Source organism: Pinus tabuliformis, chromosome 3_2, assembly GCF_031772625.1.
Source record: "Pinus tabuliformis cultivar Carrire ecotype Pingquan chromosome 3_2, CPIR1, whole genome shotgun sequence".
NCBI lineage: Eukaryota > Viridiplantae > Streptophyta > Pinopsida > Pinales > Pinaceae > Pinus > Pinus tabuliformis.
In genome coordinates, this window is record NC_142302.1 from 1,035,218,226 (window position 1) to 1,035,240,936 (window position 22,711).

General features: G+C 38.8%; 1 protein-coding gene across 2 annotated transcripts in view; it reads right to left on the reverse strand.

The window, feature by feature from the left end:
- The window catches only part of EMB3012 (embryo defective 3012), a 382,712-nt gene that overhangs the window by 140,244 nt on the left and 219,757 nt on the right, over positions 1 to 22,711 (reverse strand). For both annotated transcript variants that reach the window (XM_089417406.1, XM_089417405.1), the window contains exons 20-23: positions 19,380 to 19,499; positions 19,090 to 19,245; positions 18,847 to 18,909; positions 18,486 to 18,619 (exon numbers count right to left, since the gene is read on the reverse strand). In XM_089417406.1, the coding sequence (XP_089273532.1) occupies positions 18,486 to 18,619; positions 18,847 to 18,909; positions 19,090 to 19,245; positions 19,380 to 19,499 (473 nt within the window). The remainder of the gene's footprint in view (positions 1 to 18,485; positions 18,620 to 18,846; positions 18,910 to 19,089; positions 19,246 to 19,379; positions 19,500 to 22,711) is intronic.

Sequence of the window (22,711 nt, forward strand, 5' to 3'; positions counted from 1 at the left end):
TGGAAACAAGTTTCTAATTTGGTAGAAACTTGGAAGCAAATTCCTAAGCCAAGAGAGAGCTTAGGTACATTCCTTCTATATGAATGAGTACATTCCCTCATTGGAATAGGTATATCCTCGCTAATTAAGAGGGAGCGATAGACACAACATTCTTGTCTTCACTTGGGAAGATAGAATGGAGGATTGGGTAAGCATTTGGCATCTGATACTCTTTGAGGATGTGTTAGGGCATCCAAGATAAGAGTAGTAGTAGAGGACTGATATTCTTTGAGGACTGGGAATCCAAGATAAGAATAGTCCTAGTGAGAGAACACAGGTGGGGTCTGTTCCAAGAGAGACAATGATGAAGGTGTCTATAAATCATTGGTCTTGGAAGCATTGTGCTATGATTTTGTGGAGAGATAGAGTTGTTAGTCAAGGCCTTGCTATGTGGCAATGTTGAATGATATGATGTTATACAGATGGGTTACCAATCCGACTCTTATTATGAGAATTCTTCAAATTGAGAATGCCTAAGTACCTTGTGTGGATTATGAATACCTCCCTAGTTAAGAGGGAGTATTGAAATATGTAACTAGGTTCAGTCTTCATAATGACGTGTAATTATGATTTTATGTATTTAATGAAAAGAAAATAATTTATTATTGTAAGTCTTGAGGTATGGGTTTCATTCTCAAGAGAATTTACTTTATAGGTCAAGCATCCATTGAGTGCTTCTAGGTTTGTTATAAAGTCATTGAGTCATTATCATGTCTGAATACCCATTTGGGCATGTTTTTTTTTAACCACATGGTGAATCAGTAACTGTCAGACCTAATCTATGGGAGACCCAGGATCAAACCTCATAGCTGCCACTATAACACCAAGAGCATAACCAACCACCTGCAAGTCGGGTATACTAAGTTCCTATGGTTTTAGCAAGAGCAGACTCACGGGAAAGGGGAATCCGCCCCTCTAGCCGCCACCACAGCAGGTCATTGTTACATATTGTAAAGAAAAATTTATTGAGTCGTAATCAAGTCAAAAGACCCTCCAAGTCCTCGTCATAGCACAAAGTTCAAGTTAGGCTAAGGCAACTTCTAGTTGGCCTAAAGGAAGCAATTTGACCCTATGTGAAGCCTATATAAAGAAGACCTCGCCTCATTTGGAAGACACTCTCACTCAAGCAAGTTCGATCTTCTAAAGAAAGAAGATGGAAAAAGGACGAAAAGGAAGGAGAAGAATTAGATCGAAGTTTTGGGCCTCTCTCTCTCTCTCGTGTTAGGGTTTCTACATTTGTTAGGCAGAAGAATTTGTTGGGCAAGTCGAAGTTCCAAAAGAATTTGTTGGGCAAGTCGAAGTTATAGAAGAGTTTTTTGGGCATATCGAAGTTGCAGAAGACTGTGCTGGGAAGGTCAAAGTTCTAGAATAATATGTTGGGCAAGTCGAAATTGCAACTCGAATGAAGCTTTAACTTGGTCTTGGAGGGCCTTGGTCAAGGGTCATAGGTCTTGGAATTCATCTATTGAAGCTCTACAAGAAGAGAAGAATTCCTGTGGGTTTTCCTCTCAGTTGGAGAGGTTTTGGCCCTGGCTGATCGCCTACATCTTGTGTCCTATTGTCTCTTTGATTTTATTGTTTGGTAATTGTTTGATGATAAAGAACACTAATAATAATCAAGTGTAAGAAGAAGCTAATCAAGTTAAGTAAAAATACATCACAAAAAGTTATGATAGTAAGAGAAATCACCTAGTCTAGTTGCCCTAGATTTCTGAACATTGCCGACAGTTGATTGGCTCCTTGATGTACCTTGTGAACACCTAACCTGACATACATTTTGCAATAAACATTCTTAGTCAATTCCTGATGGAACTAAGCCATGATCATTAGATAACAACTAAACATATTTCAAGATATCTTCATGGGACTATACATCACTATCTGAGATATGTTGGTAATGAGATACAGTTATTGGGCTATACAAATTCAGATTGAACAGGCAGTGATGCAGATGGAAAGAGCATTATTGGTGGATGTTTTAGTTTGGGATCCTCTATGATCTCATGGATGAGCAGGAAACAAGATTTAGTTGCAATGAGTAGAGTCAAAGCCGAATATATTGTAGCAAGTGAAGTTGGTAGAGAAGCTATTTGGCTCATAAAGTTACTTTCAAATTTGTTTTAAGGACCTTTGGACCCTATCGTTATACATTGTGACAACCAGAATTGTATAAGGTTGACAAAGGACCCAGTTTTTCATGTTAGGACAAAGCATATCAATAATAAGTATCACTATATTCGAAGCTAGGTACAAGATAGGGTCATGAAGCTACAGTATATCTCCACAGACGAACAGGTAGCTGACATATTGACAAACTTTATTCTAAATAAGAAGCTTGAGTATTTGAGAGACAAGCTTGGACTTGTAGATATCTCCTAGGAGGGAGTGATGAGGGGTATTGTATTCTCCATGTGTCATGCACTAGGTCAGGACTAGTAGTCGTAAGTCTAGTGAAGGCACTGGTAGGCAGAATAGAGGATTGGATAAACATATAGGACCAACACTTCTACAGAATTGGGAATCCAAGATAGGAGTAGTCGCTAAGACCAATACTCTTTGAGGATGAGATAAGTCATCCAAGACAAGGGTAGTCGAAGAGGACCGATATTCTTTGGGGATTAGGACTCCAAGAGAAGAATAGTCCTGTCAAGACATACCTAGTGAACATACGGATGGAGTATTTACCTTGAGAGGCATTGACCACTACCGGTCAACTACCCATAGCAGTACACCCCCTTTTCTTCGCAAAAAGGGATAGCGCTTGATCGACATGTTCGTGCCATTCGACAGTCACCGTCGACTTGATCATATTATGTTGTAAACCCAGTCTGCATGTATGAATTGTAAATAATCTTAGCAGATATGAGTCATGTATGTAAATTGCCTAGGTGGACCTAAATTTCTAGTGATAATCTACGTTCCGGAAGGTTTTTTGTCTCATCGATCCATGATCGGCCGAGTTTTCCTTCAGCCTAACCCCAAAGCCGGAATGGATTTTGTCATTAGAATCTTAGGAGAATCCTAGTGTGTTAATCTGCTAGATTATAGTTGTGTTGCAGAACTGGGTGGTTTATGGGGGTCTATGTCAAATGGGTTCTCCCCCTTCAGATGTAAAGTTGTAAAAGTCATGATGTAAAGTGTTTGGAGGGTTAGAAAATGTTTTAATCCCCTCATAAGTCCTAAGTCCTAGGTCCTAGGTGATTTTTCCACAGGCTAAGTTTGAGGATCCATTTTTAAAAAAAATAAATTAAAATTAAAATTAAAAAAATAATAACTGAAAAATAAAAATAAAAATAAAATAAATAATAAAATTTATAAAATAAATAAATAAAAATATAAAATAAAGTAAAAACCTAAAAATAATAAAATAATAATATTTTTGAGTAAATAAATGCAGAATTTCAATTTTTAATGCATTAAAAAATTCGACGGATGAGATTAAGAGATGTCTTGATCCTCATCGACGGTCGAGATCATTTTGACATGGATCACTCGAACTAGCTGTTGGGAATTTTTCCTTTAAATAGGGTGCTAGGGGTCATTTGAGATCAGATTTGATCTTAGAGTCTCGTGCTAAAGAAAGCTCTCTTGTAGTCATTTTTTTTGTGCAATAAAGAAGACTTTGGGGTTAAAAATCTTGCTGGTGTTACTCTTCTGAAAATGCTGTAAGATTGTTCTATTTTTTTTTCTGCATAATTTTATTTTCAGCCATTGATGATAGCTTAATGAAGATTGATCTAGGCACAGGTATCTTGTCTGATCTTTGGGGTTTGAATAATAGTTTAGATTCTGAAATATAGTGGCAGGTATCTCCATTTGATCGGGGTTTCACTATTGTTTTCTCCTTCTATGTTAATGGTTGATTTTAAGTTGTGCGGAAAATCCTTTTTTCAGATTACCGGGGGTTAGGGGAAGTTCTCGGCTGAACCAGCCAACTCCTGAGTTGTGTTTTCTGAAAGAGCCCAGCCAGTTCTTGATCCCAGGCTTATCATTCGAAATACTTTTTTATGAATGCATGTAGGGTTTTCTGAAGCGTTTTAAATTAAAATTAAATTCTGATAATATTACTGTCATTATTGATAAATCTGGCTTCTTAAGAGCTTTCAGTTTGTAAATACTATAAATTTTTGTTGGGTTTAGGGTTTTCAGTTTTTGTTTTATGCACATATCATTTTTGGGTGATTTTACATCTCAGGTTGCAGGGCTTCTGAAGATTTCCAAGGTTTATCTGCGGTGTTTTGCTGTCCAAGGGTTTCAATTTCAATTGTTTTTCAGGTCCGGAAGAAATTTTACATCAGTTTCATTGATATCAACTTCTGGGATTTGGAATATTTTTCCAAGGACTGCAAAATCGTTTTTCAAATTCCCCAGCTCTCCTCAGCAGCCAGAAATCTGCATAAAAATTTAAAAAAAAACGCAACTCCTTCCAGTTCCGCGTTGCCTGCCATATCCAAAGCACTTTTCCCTCATTGCATGATCTCCCTCGCTCCTCAGCAATGCTACTTCAGCTCTACATTCAGCTGCTATCAGTTTTTCAATTCCACACAGCAAATCATCCTTGCTTTCCACCTTAATCTGCAAAACGAATTGTTAAAAGCTGCAAAGAATTGCTACATCTCTTCCTTCACGTTGCTGCCATTCCTTGCTGCCATCGTTCCTTGCCTCACCAACGCACTGCAAACCTGCAAACTCGCCATACCCACGCGGTATTCACGCTGGCTATTCATCCTTCGCTGCTCCTGTGCCATCAAAATTTCATCCCTCACCCAGCGCCCATTGCACTTGTTATTCCCTCATCCGTACGGCCTGCATACATTAAAAAACAACAGCAGAAAACAAAATTTCGACTTGGTAAATTATCGTAAGTTTTTCCCTTTTCGTTTCTTTTTTACATACGTTAGTTTATTTTTAGACTTTTTTAAATCTTAGGTTTAATTTTAGATGTAAGTTTTTTTTATTTAGAATCTAGATGTTAAATTTTAGTTTTAGATTTGTTTAGTTTTGTTCAAATTTTGACTAAAGAAAAAAAAAATCGACTGTTCAGATTAACTAGGTCTTGTTTTATTTTTATTTCATATATAAAAAAAGATAAAAAGGGACATAAAAAGTTTTTCTTCTTTTTACTTTAGATTAGATTTAGTATAGTTTAGATTTATTTCTTTGCAGCTATAGTTTAGATTAGATTTTGATTTTATTTAAATTTTAATTTTGTTTAAATTTTGATTTCAAAATAATATCAAAAGAAAAAAAAAATCATAAAATCAAAAAAGGCATAAAAAAGTTCTTTTAGTTTATAGATTAGGTTAGTTTTAGATTAGATTTTTTATTTATTATTTTTTTTAGTTTCATTTTATTTTGAATTTAAAATTTAAAAAAAAATAAAAAAATAAAAAATTCTTAGGCCTTTTTGTTTTATAGTTTAGATTTTAATTTAGATTTAATATTTGTTTATTTAGGTTTTATTTTTAATAAATTTTTACCTGGGTTTGGTTTTGTCAATAAATAAAAAAATAAAAATAAAAATAAAAAATTTCATAAAATGATTAAAAATGTTTCTCTTATTTTTATTAGACCTTAGTTTAAATTTAAATAAAAAATTTCATAAAATGATTAAAAATGTTTCTCTTATTTTTATTAGACCTTAGTTTAAATTTAAAATTAGATTTTTTCAGGTTTTGCTTTAGTTTTAGTTTAAGTTTTAATTTTAAGTTTTGTTTTAAAATTAAAAATTAAAAATAAATAAAAAATAAAAATCATAAAAAATATATAAAATATAAAATTTGATAAAAGGTTTCCTTTTTAGTTTAGTTCATTTTTTGGATTTAAAGTTTCATTTTCATTTAAAAAAAAATAAAAAAAATTGGAAGCTTTTTGCCAATTTCAGTCTTGGCTCGGAAATTTCTTAGGTTTCATCTTTTATGTTGAGGCTAAAAATTTTGACGTGGGAATTAGTGTTTAATATGATTCAATGTTCATTTGAGGATTAACTGCGTGAATGTGGTCTCTGGTTAAAATTTTACGTGATTGTTCAAGGCACTTTATCTTTCAAAATTTTAAATTGCTGGAGTATCATTAAGCCGTTAAGCATTTTCTCGCATTTGATAAAAGTTAATTTTCGCTTAGGTTATTTGATGATAAATGATTGCTCTACATGGTTTACATTTCTGCAACATTTAGCAAGTAGTCATTTAAACATTAACTCCATAAGGCACTGGTCTATTAACTTAATAAAATCAACTAAGTGCTTGTTCCCCCTCGTGTCTCCCAACCCAACTGGTCCTCAGTTGATCATTCATTTTCCCATAGGGTCTACCCCCCTTAGCCACGGGAGACAGGCTTAAACGGAGAGATCGGGCATCAAGGTGACAGCCCCCGGTCTGAGCGTTGTCGTGACAATCTGTGCGACAACAACAGGCAATGGTGGTGGTGTCCAAATGTAAGCCTCCCAACATTGTGCTCTAATCTAGTGGAGAGTTAGAGCTTGTTAGTCAAGGCCTTGCTATATAGCAGATTGATAATGTTGGTTATGATGTTTATGCTTGAAAATGACTTATCAATCTGAACTCTTCATATGAGAATATTTCAAATGGATTATCCTTGTATCTCGTTGTGTAATTATGAATACCTCCCTAGTGAAGAGGGAGTGTTGAAAATTGTAACTAGGTTCGGTCTTCAAAATTATTATTGTACTTGTATCAATATGTATTTCATGTAAAAAACAAAAAGAAGAAAAGGAAATTTTATTATGATTAATATTATTATTCTTATTCTACTCAATGTGTGTTTTCCATGCTTCTAGGTTTATCGAGTCAAGAAGAAAAATTATTGTGTGTCTCATTTTGACAATTTGTAACAAAAAAAAATTATGTTGAGTCAAAAAGAGTCATTTTGTCTCACAACACCAAGTCGGCCTTAAAGAGGCCCTATCGATCTCCTAGATGGCTATAAAAGGAAGAGACTTCGACCTCATTTGCTCACTCACTGACAATTCGATCTCTAAACAAGAAAGAAGAAGAAGAACTACGAAGCCCAAGGAAGATAGAAAAATTGAAGGAAAGAAGAAAGATTGAATTTTTACTTGTCTTTTGTTAAATTTGGACAACTAGGTCCAAACTCCATGTTCTGATGCTCAGATTAAGAGGCTAATATTTTTGTTGGATTCCTCTTTCTGGGAGGTGTAAATTCCATATAAAAATAGTCTTAATCCGATGAGCAGAACTTATATTTTGAATTTATTATTCTTAACAAATTATATGTGCAAAGGTCAGCCAGTTTTGTAATGTAGGCTCACATGCCCAACAGATGTGTCACACACCCTCATTGATGGATATATATATATAGGAAAAGTTGGAGAGAATTTGATCACAACACAACTCACATCTTCCTCTCTCATCCTAAAAAGTACGAGCTACCTGGAGGACGAATTTCAGCCACACGTGGGAAGGACGAAGAGGATTTTTCTGCTGCTAGGGTTTCGCAGAAGTTTGACCAGCGTTGACTTTGGTCAACGCTTGGTCCAAACAAGCTGAAAACTTGTGGGAGGTTCGATTTTTGAAGGCCATACTACCTGGCACAAAAATCGAGGTCAAAGGGTTGACCGTTTTGCTGCTGCATTGACTTTTAGCTTGCTGCCCCTGCGTTGACTTTTCAGGACAGCGTTGACTTTTGTAGAATTGACTTGGGTTGACTCATCTACTGGTTGGAGGGTTGTTGTGACACATGCTGGGCTGGCTGACCAAAAGAGACTTTGCTGGTTGAAGCATCCTGTTGACCGCCGAAACAAACACATACATTTTTCTTGTTTCTGATTTGTCTTCTATAAAATCTGCTTATATGTTCTATCTGCATTTTGCTTATCTACTTGTATGATTGCTGTGAGAAAAGTGAAATTGCTCTTAGCATAGAACATCTACAAAACTTTACATGGTATCGGAGCTGAGGTGAAGACAAACTCTATCTATAGCAATCATCATCGAAGGAAATGGATTCCTCTAAGCTTGAATTCAAGGAGAATGACAAGCTGACTGGAAGTGATGACTTCCATGCCTGGAAGATGTTATTAGATCTCAAATTAGAAGATCATGATCTCCTAGATCATGTGACAGGGAAGATTCAAGAACCTCCATCAAATGCCTCTGCTGCTGTTAAACACAAGTATAAGAAGGGAGAAATCAGAGCAAAACTGTTGATCAGGGAATCCATAAATAAGAGTCTGGTTGCCTACATATCTGAACTAGGCACATCCAAGGAGATGTATGACAAACTGATACTTATGTTCCGAGTAAACAATGTGAACCAAGTGCTATTCCTCAAGAACAAGTTGAAGAATATGAAGAAGGGTCGAGACGAGTCTATTCAAACTTTCTTTATGAAGTTGACCGAAACCAGGAACAATCTGCTAGCTATTGGGGAGACAATAGCTGATCGTGAGATGGTTCTCACTGCACTTGGAGGACTTCCATATGAATGGCAAGTATTCACAACTACCATTCTCAACAATAATACCATCCCTAACTTTGATGAGCTTCTGTCTAGATGTATGCAAGAAGAAACAAGGATGAAGGAATTTGATAATGAAAGAAATGCTGCCTATGTTGCTCATTCCCGAAAGAAGAACTCTGGTGGTTCCAAGGACAAAGGAAGGACTAAGACTCAAAAGAAGAAGGGTAAATGTTTCACCTGCCATAGGATTGGACACTATGCTAGAGAATGCCCCTTCCAGAAGAATTCTCCCGATAGTGACGACAACAACAACAACCGAAGGAATGGGAATCAAAGAAATGACAAATCCAAAGGAAAGAGGAAGACTCACTTTGAAGGAAACCATCCACCTTCTAAAAGGACCAGAAATACCAGGTATGAGGAGTCTAATGTTGTTGATAAAAGAAATGAGTATATTCTAATATCTGCTCTCTCAGCTGCATCTCCGCCCGACACTATGGATGTCTGGCTAATCGATAGTGGTGCCTCAAGACACATCACCGGATTCAAGGAAGCACTTTCTGACCTGGTTGAAAGGGATACTAATCTAGAAATTATCCTTGGGGATAATGCCACTTATCCTGTGAAAGGGACCGGGACTGTGACCCTCCACTTATCTCAAGGACAAGTCCTCCATCTACAAGATGTACTCTATGTACCCAAATTGAAGAAGAACCTTGTGTCTGTATCTGCCATGGAAGACAAAGGATTCAATGTAACTTTCTCTGATGGAAAGGTACTCATGTGGAAGAAGAGATTCAAGGAAGCTATCTCAATTGGTTTTAGAGTTGGTACACTCTACCAGGTTGGAGGGAGTCCGTTGGGAGCTATGACTTGTGATACTATCCGTCAAACCGAACTATGGCACCGAAGATTTGGACACCTTCATTACAAGGCTCTTCCCGAAGCAAGGAAGGTGGTGACAGGGATGCCTGATTTTGGAAATAATCATAAAGGTGTATGTAAGGGCTCTGCTGAAGGAAAACATACAAGGGGACCTTTCCCCTCAAGTGTCACAAAGACATCTGAGATATTGCAACTGGTCCATTCTGATCTTTCCGGTATGTTGCCTGTAACATCCCTGGGGGGATGTTCTTACTATATGACATTTACTGATGACTTCTCTCGCAAAACCTGGATATACTTCTTGAAGAAGAAGGATGAGGCTTTCATGTGGTTCCGTACCTTCAAAGCCTTGGTGGAAAATATGACCGGAAAGAAGATCAAGATTTTGAGGACTGACAATGGCACTGAATATGAGTCAAATGAGTTCAAAGACTTTTGCAGAGAAGCTGGCATTAAGAGGGAGACTACCACTGCATATACTCCTGAGCAGAATGGTGTTGTTGAACGCAAGAATAGGACTATTGTGGAAGCTGCCCGTGCCATGCTATGTGACCAGGGTCTTCCAAAGTTTTTGTGGGGAGAAGCTGCAAATACTGCTGTGTACATTCAAAACCGATGCCCTCATTCCGCTTTGGACTCCAAAACTCCCGAAGAGGTTTTCTCTGGTAAGAAACCTGATGTCTCACATTTTAGAATTTTCGGATGTCCTGTCTATTTTCATGTGCCGAAAGAAAAGAGAAGTAAGCTGGATGCTACTGGGAAGAAAGGAATGTTTGTGGGCTACAGTGAGACTTCTAAGGCATATAGAGTCTATGTACCTGGTCAAAGGGAAGTAGAGATAAGCCATGATGTCACTTTTGACGAAGATGCTTCCCTGAAGAAAGTAGTAGATCTTCCTAGATCTGAAGAAAACCATGAAGAAAGACCAGGAAATCTGGAAGAACCCTAGGATGAGACTATGCCTGATGTTGAAGGGCCAATGGACCCTATTGATCCTTCCCCTTCTCTAGGAAAGAGGCCATCATGGCTCAGGGACACCCTCGAAGATGCTGAGGGTCATGCTGCCCCAAGGGGAACATTCCGAGAAAGCAAGAAGCCGTGTAGATACCAAGGGTATCTAGCTGCCATGAGTACTATTATACAATCTGAACCTGGATCTTTTGAAGAAGCCATCAAGCATCAAGTCTGGAAGGATGCTATGCATGAAGAATATGAGGCTATTATGAAGAATGATGTCTGGGATGTGGTCCCGAGACCGAAGGACAAATCTGTTGTCACCGCTAAATGGCTCTACAAGATTAAACATGGATCTGATGGGAGTGCTGAAAAGTTTAAGGCAAGATTTGTTGCCCGTGGCTTCTCTCAAAAGGAAGGAATTGACTATGACGATATATTTGCACCTGTGGCTCGATATACCACCATCCGATCCATCATAGCCCTTGCTGCTACGCAAGGATGGAGTCTTCATCAGATGGATGTCAAGACCGCTTTTCTGCATGGTGCAATAAAGGAAGAGGTGTATGTAGAACAACCTCTGGGATTTGAAGTTCAAGATCGAGACCAGTGTTGCAGGAATCGCCCCCCCCCCCCCGGATCCAAAGGCAGAATCGCGGATCGGAGCGAATCGATCCGGAATCCCCACTGGAAGCGCGATTCCGTTTTGGAGGTGGCGCGATTCCGGGCAAAAAAAACGATTCCTGCCATTTCATGTTGCTGCCCCCCGGAATCGCGGTTCGGCAGACGCTTCGGGCACGGGGTGGCGCCACGCAACCTGCCCGGAAGCGCACGCCACTCGCACGCCACCCAGGCGCCACCCTGGTGGAGAATTTATTATTTGAATTCTTTTCCGTAGATGAAGACTTTTCGTTTGAATTTATTTAGGTAGCTGAATGGTATTTATTTATTTTTGCCAGAGGCCTTCACCATTTCCGTAAACCTAGACCTGGCGGAGAATTTATTTTGAATTCTTTTCCGTAGATTAAGACTTTTCGTTTGAATTTATTTAGGTGGCTGAATGATATTTATTTATTTTTGCTTGTAGAAACCCTCACTGGGGAATTTGGAATTTAGTTGAGTTACCCTGGTATTTCTGAGTGAGTCAGCAGACCAAGTTACCTTTATCTGTGACTCGAGTTTATCGAGGTTCGTTAAACGTTAACTGTAGGTACTGATTCGTGTTGCCATTACTACTGATTCGTATTTCCAGTCAAGGGTACTATTCAAAATCTTGAATATAATGTGACAAATTGGTATAGAAAAAATCATGTTTAACTATAGATATTGGATCATGTTGCCTTTAAAGGCTACTGATTCGTGTTTCGAGTTAAGGGGTACTAAAATTCTTGAATATGATGTGACAAATTGGTAGAGAAAAAATCTAGAACATGAGATTTGAGAAATTTGCCATAGAAGTGCTAGATTTGGATGCATGAAAACATGTTTTGAGTAGTGATTCCACCACAATTCCAATCCGTTGGACTGACCGTGTAATTCCACATCAGTTTTTTGAAATGTGGCATATGGAGAGGTTCAATTTGTCTATTCAATGTCTTTTTTCTGTTTAAAATGATTGGCCTAAATACAATAACTGGAAGCTTAGATGACCCTTGGACGATCCCATTGGTTGCTAGAGGACTGGTTTAAATGCAAATATAAATTAAAATGAGATGTTCTTTCATTTGTTTTTTTGATATGTTAAAATGGGACGCAGTAAAATTCAAGCTTGAAATGGAAGAATGTAAAATGTGTGTCCACCATCAATTTAAAATAATATGTTGATTTATAATTATTTAACTACTGGTTTTTCTAAAATGGAAAAATTTACTCAATGCTAAAGCTTGAAATGGAAAAATTTAAAAATTTGATGTATGTTTGTAATAGCTAGAATATAGATGATTGTTGTACATACTAGTAACTACAATGGAATCATGGATGCCATATCTATCTTGATTTATGCAAAAATATGCATGTTTTCATGTCTTCTACAATTAATTTGGTATTTGGGATGTTTGTTTTGAGTATAAATGCAAAAAAATATATAAAAATATATATATATAGCAGACGCTTCCGCGGACGCTTCGCTCCCTATATTTTTGGAAAATGACGCTTCCGCGCTCCGCGCTTCCGCTTCGCTCCCGCTTCGTGCAACATTGATCGAGACACTTATGTCTGCAGGTTGAAGAAAGCCCTCTATGGGTTAAAGCAAGCACCCAGAGCTTGGTATGAGAGGATGGATAGTTACTTGATGAAGCTGGGCTTCACTCGAAGCAATGCTGATCCAAACCTTTACTTTAAGGTTGAGGAAGGAAAGCCTCTCATTCTAGTGCTGTATGTGGACGACCTCTTCCTGACAGGTGATGACCCTCTCATTCATCAATGTAAGAGGGAGCTTGCTGCTGAGTTCGAGATGAAAGACCTAGGACTGATGCACTATTTCCTAGGCCTGGAGGTCTGGCAGAGACCTGGAGAGATTTTCCTTTCTCAAGGAAAGTATATTGTGAAGCTTCTGGAAAGATTTGGGATGGTGGACTGTAAGTCCGTGTCGACACCAATGGAACTCAACTTTAAGAAGTTGATTGGCAGCGCTGCAGGGCCTATCTTGGCCAATCCTACTGAGTATCGTCAACTCATAGGAGCTTTGATGTTCTTAGTGAACACCCGTCCGGACATATGTTTTGCAGTGAATACTTTGAGTCAACAGATGGTTGAGCCTGATCATTTTCACTGGGTTGGTGCCAAGAATCTTTTGAGATATCTTCGGGGCACGATAAACCATGGGCTGAGATACACTGCCGGGAGTGTGATACTCCGGGGATATACTGATGCCGATTGGGCTGGCAGTGTGGTGGATCGTAAGAGCACATCTGGATGTTGTTTCAATCTTGGTTCTGCTTCGATCTCATGGATGAGCAGGAAGCAGAAGTCGGTGGCTTTGAGCACCGCGGAGGCCGAATACATTGCTGCTAGTATGGCCTGTTGTGAAGCAGTTTGGTTGAGGAAGCTCTTTAGTGAGCTGTTCCAACATGTGCTAGATACCACTGTAATACTCTGTGATAATCAGAGTGGGATTCGTATGACTGAGAATCCTGTGTTCCACGACCGATCCAAGCATATTGATATCCGGTACCACTTTATCCGGGATATGGTACAACGAGGCGCCGTAAGGCTCGATCATATAGGAACTGATGAGCAGGTTGCGGATATTCTCACTAAGCCGCTGGGGAAGGTCAAGTTCCTAACCTTCCGTGAGAGTCTTGGTGTCGTGCAAAGACCCTATGATGTGGGTCCTGTTGGACGATGAGCTCTGGGAGCTCTGGGGGGCTTTGGGGATAGCTTCTCGGAGCTATAAACACTCATAATGCTTCTGCCCCACCCTTGTGATTATTGAGCTGGTTCGCCACTCATTTAATCTGTGCCCCGTATGCATCCTACCCATTGAGTTCAGGGCTCATGGGAAGTACCTCTCATTTGGCCAATGAGGTGTGGAAAAGCTAGAGACTATTAGCAAAGACTGATGGACGCATCAGAGATTGCCGTACTCTCTATCTAGGATGGCATGGTCCAACCACTTGATCTGAGATCAAGATTTGTGAGGTCTGGGACCTCTGGACTGATTATGTCAGTCGGGGAATGATGTCTTTGTGACTGACCCACTTCTGTTCTGAAATAAAGAAGCCAGCAAAGCAAGTTTCCGCGGAATGACTCACGATGTTAATTGCACTAATAGATGGAGTTCTCCCTAGTTGAGAGGGAGTGTTAAATTTGGACAACTAGGTACAAACTCCATGTTCTGATGCTCAGATTAAGAGGCTAATATTTTTGTTGGATTCCTCTTTCTGAGAGGTGTAAATTCCATATAAAAATAGTCTTAATCCGATGAGCAGAACTTATATTTTGAATTTATTATTCTTAATAAATTATATGTGCAAAGGTCGGCCAGTTTTGTAATGTAGGCTCACATGCCCAACAGATGTGTCACACACCCTCATTGATGGATATATATATATACAGGAAAAGTTGGAGAGAATTTGATCACAACACAACTCACATCTTCCTCTCTCATCCTAAAAAGTACGAGCTACCTGGAGGACGAATTTCAACCACACGTGGGAAGGACGAAGAGGATTTTTCTGCTGCTAGGGTTTCGCAGAAGTTTGACCAGCGTTGACTTTGGTCAACGCTTGGTCCAAACAAGCTGAAAACTTGTGGGAGGTTCGATTTTTGAAGGCCATACTACCTGGCACAAAAATCGAGGTCAAAGGGTTGACCGTTTTGCTGCTGCATTGACTTTTAGCTTGCTGCCCCTGCGTTGACTTTTCAGGACAGCGTTGATTTTTGTAGAACTGACTTGGGTTGACTCATCTACTGGTTGGAGGGTTGTTGTGACACATGCTGGGCTGGCTGACCAAAGGAGACTTTGCTGGTTGAAGCATCCTGTTGACCGCCGAAACAAACACATACATTTTTCTTGTTTCTGATTTGTCTTCTGTAAGATCTGCTTATATGTTCTATTTGCATTTTGCTTATCTACTTGTATGATTGCTGTGAGAAAAGTGAAATTGCTCTTAGCATAGAACATCTACAAAACTTTACATCTTTGTCCACATGTGCGAAGTTGTTAGGGTTATTCTGCAAATTATATGGCAACTCTATTTCAACGAAGGTGTTGGGGAAACTCTGCAAAGGTGTTGGGGAAACTCTACAAAGTTGCAGGTCCGAAACAATGATTAGAACAGGTTTGACCAGCTTTGATTCTTGTTGACTTGGTTTGGTTGGAGATCTAAAAGGAGGGAAGCCTTGGTTCCTTGTGCAAGTCTTGGTCTTGGTCTTGGGTCTTGGATGTCTCCCTCTGATCTGATTCTATAAGAAGAGAAGTTGTTTGGGTTTTGCCATAGTTTGGAACCTACCTCTTGTATTCTTTGTCTCTTGTGATCTTCATGCACTTTATGTTTTTGGTAACTGCTTGATGAAGAAGACATAATAAAGTAATAAAATCCAACAAACACTCACAAGTAGTTATCAAGATGAATCAATCCTAATCTACAAGCCTATCGATTTCTCAACAACTTGTGCAGTTGCTAAAGGCTACAAACTGGGTAGTTGAACTGCTCAACTTTAAATCGATGCCTCTTCTCCAAGCCCTCGACTTTCTCTTATAATCTTTTGTTGGACAACCAACAGCCAAGAACTAATCTTGATCAATGGCTTAGATCACTTTGACTCCATCAATAGAAGTCTCTAGAGAAAAATCGACTTACCTTAATTAATTAACTTTACTTTCTCACTTTTCCTACATTAGACTTAGGAAATATTTTAATTATGGCAAATTAATTTAATTAGGTTGTTTCCCAAGCTTATGTTGTGAAACATTTTCTGGGTATAGGAGATCTTGTGTTCCTTAGCCTCTTAGCATCATCTAAGACTAGAACACCTGTACATTACTACCAAATCCATCAAAAACTAACACTCTTGTTGACATGAGGGATAACACCCAACGGGCTAGAGGATGTACTAGGAGTTAGATGGTTCAAACTTATCAGCCAGTCTGACATGCATGCTTAAATTTAAATTCCAACTCAGACATAGAATGGAGCTCACTCAACTTGCTTTCTTCATTCAGAGGAATCAAACTCAGAGGGTACTTGAATGAAGAGGAGTCAGGCAACATTGGTTTCAATCACAAGGGTATCTTCATTTTCCTATTATTACTCTCTAAACCATTTCTGACCAAGGAAAAACAATGACAAATTCGGATGATCCTAAAGACAGTCCAAACATAACTCAGGTATACAATCAGCTACTAAAGAGATTGACTGCAAAATATAGACCCAAGAGGTGATCTTATCCTTATCTTTAAATAGTTCATTACCTAAGTCACCTGACACGAGGATTCGGGATTCGTGGTGTCGGATTCGGACACGTTGACCCCCGGAACAGGACACGTAGGATTCGTTATATATTATTTTATTAAAATATATATATATATATATATATATATTAAAAATTAGATATTTCTTACACAAATTTTAATTAATGATACAAATTTATTGATTTCAAATATAGATCTTCATCTATAGCTATTAGCATGCATAGTACATACAAAATTCAAATACATGTCAATCTATTATCTATTTCTTATGCTTGACCCTCTTGCCACCACGAGAAATGTCTAAAATTTTAGTTTGTTGGACAATCAGGATCTTTGTCATTAATATCACCCTCTAAGCATTAATATCCAGAGGTAGCTTTGTCATTACCTCTGTATCTGTATAGGGATCTTTGTCATTAATATCACCCTTTAAGCATTAACATAAGATAGAACAAGTATAACATGTCAAGTCAAGATTTTGTTTGAGTGATGCGTACATTTTTAGGAGGGTCATGATACAGGAGTTCGACAACCAATGTCACTAACATCAAGGTACATATAGGGATTGGTGCTCTTGATTAAATACGAGTTCCATACCCTAATACATGACAAAATTCAATGGAAATATTGCAATCCCCCAATCCTAAAATCCTGAAAAACTGATAAGTCTGCTGGATTTTGAATGAAATCTAAAATTCTACTTTCTCCATATGAAATCCAATGAGGCCGGAACCACTCTCAAACATCCTGAGTCATGTTAAAAATTTAAGTAAAAGGTTGAAAATGAAGATTAAGGAGAATGTCACTTTTACTTTAAGAATTTAACATTACCATGAATAGCATATCAATACTAGGGCCTAGACTTGATCATTAAGCTGCCAAATGAAAATATGCGTGGCTGTCATGACCAAATGCGGCCTTTTCATACCCGTGCAGGTCGCTTTTGCTGCCTAACGACTCCTGGAAAACAAGACATGCTACCAAAATCGTGACACGCAGTGGGATTCGACGTGTCAAAATAGGACACGATGTGTCAAGGTTTTTGGACACGAATCTCGAGACAATCGTGTCGGACACGATGGATTCGGGATTCGTGGGGCCTATAGGACGAATCCGGTTATCTAGTTCATTATAGTACATGATTGGGGCCTAGAGGGTAACAAAAACTATCAAATAATATGATCCAAAGGTATAAATTGTAATCTCCTATGCCAAAACGTTTTGAACACTCTTATGAAAACCATCTCAATGAGCAGGAAACAACTGATTTGGTAGTTGTTTACAACAAACAAAATATGCTATAAGCTAAACTAAATTAATCAACTCCTCTTACTGGCTCACACATCTGCTCATCATAACTTTACATGTTATTTGTTGCCACTCCAGCCATGTGCCATATTTCGTAGCATTTGAGATTATTTAAATTTAATGCTAATTTAGGTATTCTTGGACAAGCTTTATGCCCCTCTGTTATTCTCAATCACGATATCATCAAAGAAAAATATCATTTTGGATTATTAATGTACTCTATATTAAACTGTTTCAACTATGATTTAACCACAGGATGACTAGGGACCATTTTGCACTGATCTTGCAATTTTGTTATATCCTAAACAAAATTTGCAGGCTGCGTCAATATCTTATTTCCGCTAAAGTAAAGTGTTCACTAAATACTGTATATTTCAGTGCTGTATTGACAATTTTAGTTAGTTGTTACTTGCATTGACTCTCTTCCATCTACAGTAATTTAAGGTGTTTAGAACATCAACATACAAGAAAGGTGTAAAGGTGTTAAGTCATCAAGACTGAGATTTTCTAAAACTCAATCTTGAGCAAGTTAGTAAATAGGCATTTCATAGGAGACTAGTGAATTTCAAGAAAATCCCATCATTGGGCTATGTCCTCTAATTTGAGCTTTCCAAGAATCAAGGACAAATCTCTCAAACAATGAAAAATCGAAGCCTGTATTAAATTCTCTGGAAATGGGCTATACATATCTATATCATTGGCATACCATCTAGATAAAGATGAAAGATAACAGTGGTTTGCATTTCTGTGATACTTTAGCACTGCTTGTATATTTCCAATGTGCTTGCATATATTAAAATTGTGATTGGATAGGCAACTTTCTATAATTCATGAGTACGCACAATAATAGAATGAATCATACGAAAGTTAAAAATATATTATGTACAAGCTAACTATGCACAGGAAAATTCCTGTTTAAGCCAATCTTTGGAATAGCAAGTACCTTCCAATAACTCTCGTTGCAAAACCAGCATCACTCAGATCAGAAAAATCAAGCAAATGTTGCCCCTTCTCCCCTAGTGATGAAATGTCTTGCATTTTAAAATGTGCAGCTTCATTCTTGCGAAATGCCAATACCTTAACAACAATAACAAATATTACTTAATAGAGAACAATGTCATGAAGATCATAAACATCAAAAACTAAAAAGACCAAACAGAGAAGAAAGCTAGAGTTTCTTGAATTTTCAGTAATCTTGGAATTTCGAAAATGCACATTTTCAGAATTACAATTCCTTGTCAAAAAGAAAATATTAAGAACATGAAATTCACATTATAAGATACAAAGACAAGTAGCTGACACACCTGTTCATCCTCAATAGTCCATTTATAATTCCTGCAAAGCTCGTAAAATGAAAACAAGTCCCCCTAAAAGTACATCAAAATCTGTCACAACTTCGAAATAATTTCCTCCAAATAACATTTCAAACTACAAGCCATCTGTATTAAATCTTAAAGATGGCAGACCGTAGGCTCAATGCACGAAAATGAAAAATAAAAACAGCAATAGAATTGCTGCTCAAATTTGAGAATATAACAAAAACAAACCTCTGTTGACTTGGGAAAAACAGACAACTCACGCCCAATACCAAGCTGGATATTTACAACATTCAAGCTCATGGATGATGGGACCTGTACGTTCACAGTGCCATATGCCTCACATATAAAATCTCCAACACTGTTGTAAGCCCGAGCTTTAATGCTCTGATCCAAAACCACAAATCATTAGCCATATGAAGCACTTGCAAGTCATGCACAACTATAACAAATTATTACTGCTGAAATTATTATCTAGCATTTAATCTTTGCCACAAATGTGTGCTAATATGAATACATACAGAATTTCCTGGAGATACTCCAACCAACTTTCCTGAAACACTATCAATTGACGCAATCGCCACATTCATACTCGAATATTCCGCAATAACCCCAGTACGCGGGCCTCCATTTATCGTAACCTGTTGTGTAACCAAATGTCAGAATGGAAGAAACTATAAGTTGAAGTTGAACTTGTGCATGTGTTCATGTAGACAGTTTCTGTCTCTAACTAGGAATGCAGATACACCCTTCTGCCTTGCAAATGAACTGAAGAAAAAATTATTATTCCAATAACAACATTGTTTTCAGAGAATCATTGAAATTCATGTATAACATCATGTGAAAAAAATCAGCTGGCGCTTTAAGATTAGACTAGAGCTTTTCGAATCCCTGTGTCTGCATCTGTGTTCATTGATATGAATATCTAATACATAGCTTACCACTTTCCTGGTCTAAATCCAGCAAGAGACACATATAGAAGAAACAAGTACAGACTTGAGACTCGAAGGCAATACCTAGGTATGAATCTTGATCCAGTAAGAAACACTATATAAAGGAAAACAATAGTACATATGAGTGCCATGATTGATGAGAAAATATGCTGCAAGGGTTGTAATGCCACTCACCATAAAGTAATGTCAAGTGAGAAGGTTAAAAGGCCGAATTCAGCAGCTCTGTATTGACAGTCAATGTAACCAACAGGCTGTTGAAATTTCTAAGTTTTACCTGTTAGATATTTTATCTGTATTCTGTGGTTTATTTCTCCTACTTGTTAATTACGAACAAATTATTTAACAATATAAATACTGAAATAAGCACAATACAATCTCAACCATCTACAGATCAATAGCTGAAAAAAATAGACAAACAAACAAGTGACACCGTTATTTTTGGACAACACATCCGCGGAAAAACCCAACTTGGGAAAACCGTTGCAGCAATTCTAAGGGTTATATTATTATGCAGTCTTTTTGAGTACAAGTGGGTGCCAAACTGGCTCACCCGATAGAGAAACATGCAGTAATCCCTATTTTCGAAAGCAGATATTCAGAAAATCTGCCCCGCGAAACCCTCTCCAACACACTCTGAAGCTCAGCGTCAGCACTCCTGAACTCTGCGCCAGCCTGAAACCCTCTGCGTCAGCCCTCTGAGGCATTGCGCAGCCTCTACGACCCTCTGCGTTCCTCCTGCAGCCTCTGCGTGGATGGCACAAGCCCTTCTGGCTTCTGCGCAGTCTCTTCTGTCTCTGCGTGGCTCCCCTTGGGCTCAGTGTCCGCCTCTCTCTACTTCTACATTGGTCTCTCGACACTATCTCTGCCTCGTACTCACTGCCCCTCACTACAACTGATTACTGATTCGATTTCTCTTAGCAAACCCCGCTTTAGAAAATCGAATGATTGATCACTCTGGTGTATTCTCCAACTGACCCTTAAGCCTCCTCCTATACTTTTCCTATTGGTCCTTCAACGGCCGAGATTACATCTCTACTCAACGGCTAAGATTAGATTTCGTTTGATCCATGTCATTTAGAACCTTCTAACCCAGTTTTATATTAATACCCATTAATATTTTATTTTTCCTAAGTTTAAACTTAGGAACTCCATTAAAAATATTAATTATGATCCATGTCATTTAGAACCTTCTAACTCAGTTTTATATTAATACCCATTAATATTTTATTTTCCCTAAGTTTAGACTTAAGATCTCCATTAAAAATATTAATTATTTTAATATCTCCTTAACCGGGTAGAATCTATCCAAACCATTTCTGGGTCTTGGAGATCTCATGTGCTTTAGCCTCTCCACCAATTTTCATGGCTAGAGCACATCCAATGCTACCCCAAATCAACACTCCTTAGTGAGGATTGTGCTCTAGTAATACTCCACACTGAGCATCACCCTGATTATACAGTATCGGTACCTGTGCTAATGCTAGGCCTCCCCGCTCAACATTTTCTACACTGTTGCATCTTGTACTGCTGCCCATGGCCCTGCCACTGCCACTGTTGCATCCGTACAGCAGCTCCCTCTACATCCATGCTGCTGCTAGTCCTTTCTCCCAACATTGCATCTACATTGGAACCCACTCTCATCATGCTACATTGTGCTACTACTAACTGCTACTGCACTGCAACTTAGTTACTGAGAAGTAAGTCATTGATCCACCCAACTACCAACATCCCTATCAGGCTAGAAACACTCCCGATGTTGAAGCTCTCTCTATCACTATCATGTGCTCCCTCTACTACCTCTGCGTAGCTGCAACAATTCCCTGCCTCTCGCACCACTGCAACCCTCTTTGTGCCATCCTGCACTGTTGCAACCTCCTCTGTGCCTCTCGCACCGCTGCAGCCTGCTAGCTCTGCGCTGCCCGGGACTACTGCACTGTAGCACTCTTCGTCGCTTCATCTGCATCCGTTTCTACCGACATCTGCCATCTTGCTACTCTCACTTCAGGGCTCCCGTAGACAGGTATAATCCAAGAGTTTGGGTGCCTCAAGGATCCTGCCCCTCATCACTTGTAGTCTTCCTGATTACAACTCGATGTCTCCCCACCTCTTCTCTAGAGGTACATGAGCACTCATGGCATAATCGTCATCCTCCTCTACCTTCTTTTCCGCCTTCGCTGGCACTGCCTTGGAGTGAGACGCCTCTCCCTTATTCTTCTTCCTCGGACACTGATTCGCATAATGACCCAGTTCCCCACAATTGAAGTACTTAACCTTGGAGAGGTCTTTTTTCTTCCTCTTCTCCTGGTTTCCCGCATATGCCAGAGCTGCATACTCTTCCTCTTCCTTCTTGATCCGGACTCCTTTGCTGCTACCTCCCATCTTGGACAGCCATCTAATCTCTTCTTAGTGAAGAGTCGCCCACAATTCTTCCCAATCTCGAAGATTCGCCCTACCCAAAATGCTTTGGACGAATGTCTCCCACTCCTCGGACACTGCGTTTAGAGCGGTCCTCACCATCAACTTTTGATTCGACGTGGACCCTATGGAAGTCAGTTGGTCCCGAATCTCCTTCAATCTACCAAGGAAGTGATCCATCTACTCCCCCTTCTAGATCTGGTATGACCGCAGCTGATTCTCAAGTAACATCTTCCTCTGCACGGAAGTATGTTGGTACAACGTCTTCAACGTGTCCCACATTTCCTTTGTCATTTCCTTCTCGGCAATATGTTGGACCACATGATCCTTGACCCCATCAAGGATGATGCTTTTCGCCTTGGCCATTGCCTCCTCGTACTTTTCATTGGCAATCGGGTCAACTGGGATAGCCAGTCTTCTCAAAGCGAAGGCCTTGATGCAATGTCTATCTAGAATGGACAGGATCCTGGCCTTCCAGACCACAA